At 54.3% G+C, this 9795-nt stretch overlaps 1 protein-coding gene across 17 annotated transcripts in view; it reads left to right on the top strand.

Annotated features, from left to right (window-relative positions):
* Positions 1-3075, top strand: part of Dysf (dysferlin) — a 207897-nt gene extending 204822 nt beyond the window's left edge. For all 17 annotated transcript variants that reach the window (XM_026405156.2, XM_077791802.1, XM_026405158.2 and 14 more), the window contains one exon: positions 2777-3075. In XM_026405156.2, the coding sequence (XP_026260941.1) occupies positions 2777-2815 (39 nt within the window). In that variant the 3' untranslated portion in view covers positions 2816-3075. The remainder of the gene's footprint in view (positions 1-2776) is intronic.
* The last annotated feature ends 6720 nt before the right edge of the window (positions 3076-9795 follow it).

Below are 9795 nucleotides of genomic sequence, written 5' to 3' on the forward strand. Positions count from 1 at the left end.
AGCTCCTGCCCAGGGATCACTGGTTTCTTGCTTCAGTCCGGGAGCCTCGTCCTCATTGCAGCAGCTGCTGGGAATGACTCCCAGGCAGCTCTTTGCTCTGTGAACCCTCCAGGAGGTGGAAAGGGGTGGAGACTCCCCCGCTGAGGGTTGGTAGCTGGCATTGCCTTGTCGGCAGAGTGTGTCCCAGAGGAGGAAGCCTTGAAACCATAGACCACCCCATGCTGTCTCTAATGTCATAAACGGAGGAGAGGAGCCATGGAGGGACGGATGTCCAGGCCCCAGCTCTCTAGGGGCCAACACAAGAAAGAAGGCCCAGAACCAGGATGGCTGATGGGTCCAGCTACGGGCCAGGCCCCCCACGCTGGCTGGGGTCACCTCGGGTGCCTTGTTAACATGTTTTCTGGGGCTAGCAAGAAGAGTTGAGGTCAACTGGCCAAACTGGACTGTGGTGAACCCAGATTGGGGGGCCCTGGAAGTTTGTATCATTTCAGGGGCCTCTTTAAGAAAGGAAAAAGAGATCCCAAGGTTAGAGACAGGTCTGTAGAAGGAACCACTCAAGTATGGTGTCCTGGAGCACAAGCTGCTGCCGGAGGTGACCTGGGCTGTGACGAGGCCCCAGAACTTCTGCCTGGGATTTGCTCCCAGGGGCGGCCCAGGCTGCCCAGCTCCTGTCTCTGGGTCAGCTCCAGCTGGGTTTTGCTCATTGGGCATACCAGCTGCCATCAGCTAGCTGGGAGACTTTCTCAAGCCAGCACATGTGTCTGGGAAGAGTGGGCACGTTGGGGGCATGAGGAGATGAGGAGGCCTGTGCCACCAGAAGTTCTTGGTTTCCTGGGAGACATTGAATAAGGACGAATAAGGACGACCACAGAATAAGGCTGGCCACCGTGGCTAATCGAACATTCCATTAGGAGGCCCAAGCTGTAGGGGCTAGGAAGGGGGGCTGGTGCAGGCACGCTCCTCCACGTGGGCCTGAAGCCACCAGCACCAGCATCGTCAGGGAACTGGCTAGAATGCAGAGTCCTGGGCCAGCCCCCAGAATTTGCATTTGGGCACACTGAGGTTGGAGAAGTGCTATTAAATGAGATGGAGTTCTGCACTTGAACTCAGCAAGACCAGCTCCACCCATGACTTCTTGTGTGACCTTGGCAAGGTGGAGGCGGTGGGGGGTGGTGGTGGGGGACGACCAGGTCAGCTCTGGCCTTTTGTGACTGTGACTAGGACCAGGGGAACTCCTTCAACTTCCTTGTGGAGCAGCATATCAAGCCATGTCTCTTCCCAAAGAGCCCAGGGGAGGGCAGGGGCAGACCCCAAGCAGCACCCCCACGGCCCTTTCTATGCCTAACCCCAGGCCACAGCCAGCTTGCCCATCTTATGGGGCCTTTGGTGGCAGACCTAGGATCTGGGAAGGAGTCTCTCTGCCTGGCTGGTGGGAAGGGAAGGATTCTAGTCCTTTCTAGCTTGTGGTCCTTCTTTGTCCCTAGGGCTAGCCTTAGCCTCAGCCATGTGGGCAGGAGCTGAGTAGCATTTTGGGGGTCCTGTTCAGAGGCTCTCCCCTGACTCCTGGACTCCTTAACAGTATCACTGTCCCTCAAGTCTTTCTAGAAATTGTCCTCTTTAAATACTGACCCTGCCTTCCCTCTCCTACAGCCAACAAGGAGGGGCACATCCTAGTCCAGGGCGCCAAGGACGCAGGGGCCAGCCTGGGACTGAGGCAGCAGGACTTTTGCTTGCAGGCTTTGCTCCAGGCTGGGAAAGTCCTGCTCCCCTTCACCCAAGTCAGTCACCTGGCCAGTCCCACTTCTGTGAGGACTGGACTGGTGCCCCTCACCTGGCTCTCATGCCAGGGACAGAGGGCTTATGCTAGCTGGCCCAAGCCAGGCCCTGTGGAGAGGGGCCCAGGGTGGGGCTGCTCCCCTCCAGTGGGCCCAGTCCCCCACCCTCTTGGAAATTCCCCTGGGAGGGGCGAGGGGGCGGCCTGTCTGATTCCTCTCGGCTCCCCCCTCAGAGCCAGCTGGGAGCAGGGCCAGCGTGGGGAGGCAAGAGGAGAACTGGCGGGGAAGGCCGGCCGGCTTTGTTTCCAGAGTTGGCTTCCCCGGGCCGGCGCTGGGGAACATACTGTCCCAATTAGGAGCCCTGTGTTGTGTTGTGTATGTGTTCATGGTTTTTTGGAGGGCGGAGTGGGGAGGGGAGGTTCCTGTCAGTCCTGCAGCAGGCCGGGCTAAATCAAGGGCCACCCATCTCTGGTCCTGCCCCGCATCACGGCTCCACAGCCCAACTCTCTTTCTCTGGCAGGGAGCAGGGTGACCAATGAGATTGGGGTTTCCATGCGTGAGTGTGTGTGTGTGTGTGTGTGTGTGTATGGAGGCCATAGGGGAGAATTGTGGCCCTGCCTTCAGCACCAGGAAGAGCCCAGGGTGGGCCTCCCGAGGCTAGGCCCTTGGGGATCAGAGTCCTGGTTGGAAAGTGGGAGTGGGCCCCAGACTAATGGAAGAGAAGATGGGACAATTCAGGTGGCCTTGGTCCTAGATATGGGGAGGGTGCGAGTGGCTTCAGGAGGGTAGGGGTCTGCCTGATGGGTGGGTGTGCCAGTCAGGGTGGAGTTTGTGCCAAGTGTGGGGGGGAAGCAGGTGTGGGCGAGGAGTGGGCAGGTGGGTGAGGAGCCACGAGCCTCCTTTCCCAGTCTCCTACCTGTCACTCAGACCTGTCCAGCTGCTCTGGCTGTGCCTGCCCAGAAAGGGGTCACCAAGTGTCCCTGCCTCCTTCCTCCCTCCAGAACTATGCTGCCATGAAGCTGGTGAAGCCCTTCAGCTGAGGACTCTCCTGTTCTGGAGACGGGGGCGCGGGCTGCCCTCCTAGCCAGGGCTGGCCTGCCTCGTCCGCCCAGCTCAGCCGAGCTCCTGCAGACCTCCGCAGCCTGACCCTCCTGCCAGGCTGGGTGGATAGCACCTGCTGCAAGAGTGACTGACGAACGTGTTGCCCTGGGATCACCCACTTCATCATCTCTTTCTCCCCCAGTCTGATCCCCTTTTGGATCAGCTCATATAATTTCAGTATAAAACAGACTGAACCACAGAGTGCATTGACTGTGTACTTGAGCAGGGAGGGGAGTGGGGGTGGCTGGGCAGGGGAGGGGTGTGTCTGGGTGGACCAGGTGAGCACCGGGGTGCCACCATTGCTGGTATGGCCTTTTAGAGGGAGGAGCAGGTGGGCGGGGCCCCTGGAGCTGCTTTTACAAGGCTGCCTGGGGGTAGGGGGCTTGGAGGCCGGGTGTCTGGCTGGCCTCACCACCAGCATTCTGGGCCTCCTTTCCTCTCGCCCCCTCCCTCTCCTCACTCAAGTACCCTCCTTCCTTTCCAAGTCTGCCCTTTGCTCCGGTGGGCAGTCACCTGAACCGTCTGGTTTCCTTGGTCATGCTGAGGAAGAGGTTCCACTTTACAAAAAAGAAGAGTCAGGCTGGGCGCTCCAGGCTGAGCGGGCTGCGGGAGCTCTGGCTCAAGCCAGCCTTGTCCCTGACACTCTTGGGAACCCCTCCCACTGCTTCCTCCTTCTGCTTTAAAGGTCTGAGCTGGAGAAAGACAGCTTTTCCTTGCAGTCTGAGGCCTGGCCTTCCCCACTGGTCTGACCTTTCCTCAGGAAACCAGGCTCACTCGGAAGGAGCAGCAGGAACATGCTGGAAAATGCAGAGCTGGAGAAGGTGGCTTCTAAATGTGGCCTCCGCCGCTCACCCCAGGGCTGGAAAACCAGCCTCCTTTCCGGTCCCACCCAGGCCCCAAGGTCCCCAAGGGAACCTTCCAGCCCCACTTGGTTCTCCCCTGCACTCGGGGACCCAAGATCAGGGCCCTCCGGATTGGGAGGTTGGAGGGTGGCTGAGAGAGGGGTGATGTCCAGTAATTACCTTGGGGAGGGAGCTGTACCTTCTGAACAGAGTGATTCTACTTTAGGGGAGATTCAGGTGGGATGTGGCCGTGAGCCCCAAGAACTGTGTGGCCAGTGCTGAAACACTGCCACCTGAACCCTGGAGCCAGAAGCCACAACTCACACAGAACACGCAGCAGGGAGCCGGATCCAGAGCGCTCCTGGAAGGCTGAGAAGGTGGCGAGCTCTTGCTGGGCATGTGCAGTGTGGCCCGTGTGCGGCAGAAGGGGAGGCTGCCTCCAGAGCAGGCTGCAGGAGAGTGGGCAAGAGGGGGGCTGCAGCTCCAGGAGGGGCCAAGGGAGCTTTGCAGGGTGGAGAGGACTGAGAACATGTGAAGGTAGAGAGAAGGAAGCCCCTGAATCAGGAAAGATGGAAGACAGGAGAGAGTATGGGTTTGCCTGATGGGTGGGTGTTTTTAAAGGAATATTTAAAGGAATCAGTTTCTGGAAAAGGTAAGGAGGGTGTTAGCTCTGGAAAGAAGATCCGGCTTTTTCTTCCAGGCCCAGAAGGCAAGCGCAAATAAAGGCATACCATGCAACTATCAGCCGGCTTAAAAGGGTTTTGAGGGTCATTGTCCCATTTGTTCCATTGACTCAGATGTTTTGTCCTTGCCACTCTGGGTTGCAGGTATTAGAAAAGGCCACTCAACCTAGTAAAGGGAACTTAAGGGCTTTATGGAAATGAAATGTCAAGGGTCGGCTTCAGGCAAGGGTTCATCCAGCTTCTCAACTAGATCACTAAGAGTTTGTGTTTTCTCTCTGCTCTGCCCTCCTCAAGGTTGGCTTTAGCTATAGCTGGCTTCATTCCAAAACTGGGCTTGAAGCTGTTTCCTGGGATCACATGGGCCAATAAGAAAAACTCAGGGGGGTCTGGGGGATGGATGCTAAGGGGATACTTGCCCAGCAAACATGTTCAGTGTGGAGGTGCTTCATGTGGTAGGCCCAGAGCAGATTCCGAGGATCAGCAGTGAGTTACCTGTGACTCCTGTCCTCCCAGGGCTCCCAGCAAGGACAGAAAACTGTCTCCTGATAGGAGGAGTGTCCCAGAAGGGGTGTGTCCTGCCCTGTGGAGAGGAGGCACAGGAGATGCTCTCCAGAAGGGACATTATTTGAGCAGAGGATTGGACTGGCCCAGAGGCTAAGAGAAGGGGGTTCCAGTGATAGAGGTGGAGGCCGAGTTGTGAGCTGGAGCCGTCAGAGAGCTCTGCTGTCCAGGGTGTGGTCACAGCAGGGACGCGGCTCAGGAGATGAGCAGAAAGAGGGGCTGGAAGGGGAGGGTCAGGTGTGCACACCTGCCTCATTCTGGAGGCAATGCAGAAGCACAAGAGGACTCAACACTCCACTGATGGATCAGCAGCCTGTTTTTTTTTTTTTTTTTTTAATGATCCCTCTAGCTTACTTCTTATCTTGGGAGACAGGAGTCCCCAGGCGACTCAGAATGGGCTTCAGACAAGTCAAGCTATGGCCAACTATCTCTGGCAAGGAGCATGGGGATCCCACCTTACTCTCAAAGTGGTCTCTGGTCACAAATGCTGAAGAGCAATTGCTCAGGGTGCTGCGTGGCCGGTTGCAGAGGGCCATTGTAGAAGGCTGGTTCATGAATCCAGAAACCAACTGGGGACTATCTGACAGGTGAGGTTAGAGTGAATCATTCATTCCTGTCTTTCATTCATTCATTCATTCATTAAAGAAATATGCATGCATCTATATTTGCCTATGCATATAGACGTACACGGAGACAGAGACGGAGAGGGCTGTCCGCAGACACGGTGCTAGATTTTGGAGATGAATGTTGAGCAAGACACACGTGGGTGCTGTCTTCCCTAGAAGCAGGAAATAGGACAGGAACAGACACTGTCGGAAGGACAGGAGGTACAGGGTAAAGCAGGGGAGGGAACGCATGAAAAGGGAAGAGAGTGCAACCAGGCAGGATGGCACACGTCTGTAATCCCAGTGGCTTGGAAGGCTGAGGCAAGAGGATAGAGTTCAAAGCCAACCTCAGGAAAGGTGAGGCACTAAGCAACTCAGTGAGACCCTGTCTCTAAATTAAATGCAAAATAAGGCTGGGGATGTGGCTCACTGTTGAGTGCCCGGAGTTCAATCCCCAGTACCCCTCCCTCCACAAAAAATAGGAGGGAACAAATTGCCCAAAGGCAGGCCATAACCAGAAACAGGCTCTAAGATCCCTAGGAATTTCCACATGGATACCGAACAGTGGTTCTCAACCAGGGCAGTTTTGTCCTCCAGGGCATATTTGGCAATACCTGGAGATTTTTTTTGGGGGTGGGTGTACTGGGGATTGTATTCAGGGGCACTCAACCACTGAATCACTTCCCCAGCTCTATTTTATTTAGAGATGGGTTCCACTTAGTTGCTTAGTGCCTCACTTTTGCTGAGGTTGGCTTTAAACGTGATCCTCCTGCCTCAGCCTCCATAGGATTACAGGTATGTGCCCGCGTGCCTGGCTGGAGACATTTTTGATTGTCATAACTGACAGAGGAGAGGTGGAGATTGCTTATAGCCTTCAGTAGCTGCTAAACATCCTACAAATCCCAGGGCAGCCCCTTTATCCCTACCCCACTGCCCACAACAAAGGATTATCCAGTCTAAAATGTCAAGAGTACTGCTGTTGAGATATCCTGGCATAGAGACAGTGGAGTCCAAAAATGATGGTCAGATAATTTGCTAGGATTTGAGGACAGACTTGTCAGGGCTAGGGGAGTGGTGGGATGGGAGAGAGATTCCAAGTGCTTCCCAACCGTCTGGCTTTATGAGGGGTCAGCTGTGGTCCCATTCATCAAGTCCGTTCTGGATAAGGACGTTCAATCGTGTTTACAGCACGAACAAAATGCCCTTCCTGCCCTCCATATCTCCCAGCTAACTAGGGGGGAGGTCTCTCTCCTCCTTTTGCAAAGTTCTGGAAAGCACCGTCCATGCTGGTTGTATCCACATCCTCACCTCGCCCTTCCACCCACTGTGAAGGTTAAGCCATTGACCTTGACAGCCACTGGCTCAGGAAGAGGCATGTCACTCATTTATGGTCAATGAGATATGAGGGGAAGGTGGTGGAGTTAGGAGGGGACTGGGGCACTGCTAGAAAGGGTTGCTCCTAAATACAGAAGGATATAAAAGGAGACATATACTCATCTTTTGTCTCTTAATCTTGTGGAAAAAAAAATGTAATGACAGGAGCTGTAGCTGCCATCTTGGTGTCTTGAGACAAATTTGAGGAAAGGAAGATGGGAAGGACCTGGTTCTTGATGAAGCTCTGGAGAAAGAACCCAGCCTGGAACTGCCCCACCTCCAGACCAGATGTCTTGTGAGGCAGGATCATAAATTCCTGATTGTGCCAGGCCCTTTTGTCTGGGTGGTATGGTACCCACAGTATCCTTTCTGGGGAGTTTCATTCTGTTCCCTAAAATCCAGTTTTACTACAGTCACCATGAAGCAGGGCTGCTGTGTACAGGCCCCACATCCAAGACATCATATGCTTATTATTTATTATAATAATGTCCCCACAGATGGCAGTAAAGTGTTTTGTTCTAATAAAACCAGTGTGTTACAGTAGTTTTCTGATAGAAGTAAATCACTTGAGGACAGGGCACCTTTTTCTAATTCACCCAAGGGCACCCTCCAGCCCTCGTTGTTAAGTCTGCCGACGCTCGTCCTTCAGGACCCTTAGCGGCGATGGGAACAGGGATGTGCTCCGCTTCTTGGTAAACTCTGCCTGTCCTTGGCTCCCTGGTTCCCTGGTCACCTGGGTTTCTTCCCCTTCTGTGACGGGGCCTTCTCAGTATTCTTCTCTGTGGGTCTAGAATGTTCCTTGGGGCTCTTTTCCTGGCCCTTATTTTCACACTGCAGACCTCCTTGGTCACCTCACCCTGTCATCCGACTTTATTTGGTCCTCAGAGGTGAATCCTCGTCTCACCCAGCTCTTCTCTTGAGCTCCAGGTACCTTGTTCGACTGCTTAGCCCTGGGCTCCCCCCACCCCCACCCCCTGGGTGACTCCAGCCCACAGCTCAGAGGCTGTTACTCATTCAAAATCTCCATCCTCCACCGGCAAGAGAAGCTCCTACTTCATTCTTCCCTCCATCTCCCCAGTCACTGGGGCTTCAGCAATTGGGGACCCATCGCCCCCACCCCTCTGAGCCTCTGGGGCTGAAATGGCATATCAGTCCTTAATGAGATGTCTGCTTCCTCCACCGAAGAGACTTTAAATGTTTCATTGCAAGTTCTCTTTAAACAGGCAAGGCCCGCAGAGGCGTTTCAAATAGGATTTTATGTTCTGAAATTCAGTTAGTCCTCAACATTTGAGATCAATTTGGGCTGCAAGGTGGAGAATAAATCTCATCTGTTAAAAAGTGGTTCAGTAAAACTTGATAAGCCTTTTGTACCTGTAATGCTCAGTTCTCCCTCCCCCTCTCTCTTTTTTCCTCTGCTGGTATTTTTGAGAGATTCTACACATGCACACACACACACACACACCTATGCACACGCACCCATGCACACGCATCTATGCACACACGAACACACAGGCAAACATGCAAATATTCACAGAGCACACATGCATACCTATATCTGCACATACTCTGTTTTTCCATCCCTTTTTTGTGTTTATGTGGCCAGTCCAGGATAGGGTGACAGGGAGGAGGAAAGACCTAGAAAGAGCTAAAGCCCCGCCCAGGCTGCCCCTTCCATTTGCCTCTACCCTAGGGACCTTGAACTTGTCTCAATCTTCTCTCCATGTGTTTCATAAATGCGGGATTATGGGATTTCCAGAGAAGCCAGGTGGGCATCCCCTGCCTGGGACCTGGTGACAGCCCAGGAGATGTTTCCCCGCTTGAGAAAATGGCCTGGGTGAGGGCAGGGGTTCACCCGCCATGCTCTGTCCCTTTGCGGCTGAAATGAGCGCAGCAGCGACTCTCCCCTCCCTCCTCTTCCCTGAGTGAGAGCTTCTGTCCTTCCCTCTGGGGAAAACAGCGATAGCTCCTATTTCCTGGGGCTTGGCCAGCGTGGGTTCAGACCTGTGTCTCTGCCTTTGTTCTGGTCTCAGGTTTTCATGGTGTGTGTGTGTGTGTGTGTGTGTGTGTGTGTGTGTGTGTGTGTGTGTAAAAGAGCCAACATATGAGACAGATGTAAAAAGAGACAGATTCACGGTGAGAGACAGGAACAGAGAGAGACAGACGGAAAGGGTCAGCAGGGACATGAAAGTGACCAAGGATGTCTTGCCGTGGCTGGAGCATCTTCTCAGTTTGCTTATAGTTCATCCATGGTCAGTACCTGCTCCATTTCTATTCTGCCCTCCCCAGTGGCTCCCAGGCTGATTTAGAATATGGGAGAGAAGAAGGCGAGGGTCTACAGCCCACCCAGACCACCCAGCCCAGCTGGGCAAGCCTGGCACCAGATTTTCCTCAGAAGGCAGGAGCTGTTGCAGACTCTGTGGGTCACCACCGTCCGACACCCTGAGGGCTGGCTTGTGTGTATTTGTGGGGAGAGGGGTTGGCTCAGCTCTGAGGATGTGGGCTGAGTGCCTGCCCCAGCCTGGCTCTTCTCCATGTGTCTGTGAGTGGCCTGGAGCAGCAACCTGCCCCGTCCCCTTGTCCCACACTCCTCTGCCCCCCGTTAGGCTCAGAGGCCCCCATGGGATCCCGCAGGTGTCCAATCATGCCACCACTCAGCTCAGGCCCAGGCAGGGAACTTTTCCTTCACTGCTGGGTTCAGCAGACATGTCCTGGGGTCTCTTCAAAAGGAACTTGACTGAGAACAAATGGTAACAGACCAAAGCACAGCAAGAAATCCCACGAACAACAGGTGACAGTTTTCTAAAGTACCTGCTGGTGTGTTTTGTGACTCTAATCTCTTGTTTCCTTGCCTTCT

The sequence above is a fragment of the Urocitellus parryii genome, chromosome 12 (genome assembly GCF_045843805.1).
Source record: "Urocitellus parryii isolate mUroPar1 chromosome 12, mUroPar1.hap1, whole genome shotgun sequence".
NCBI lineage: Eukaryota > Metazoa > Chordata > Mammalia > Rodentia > Sciuridae > Urocitellus > Urocitellus parryii.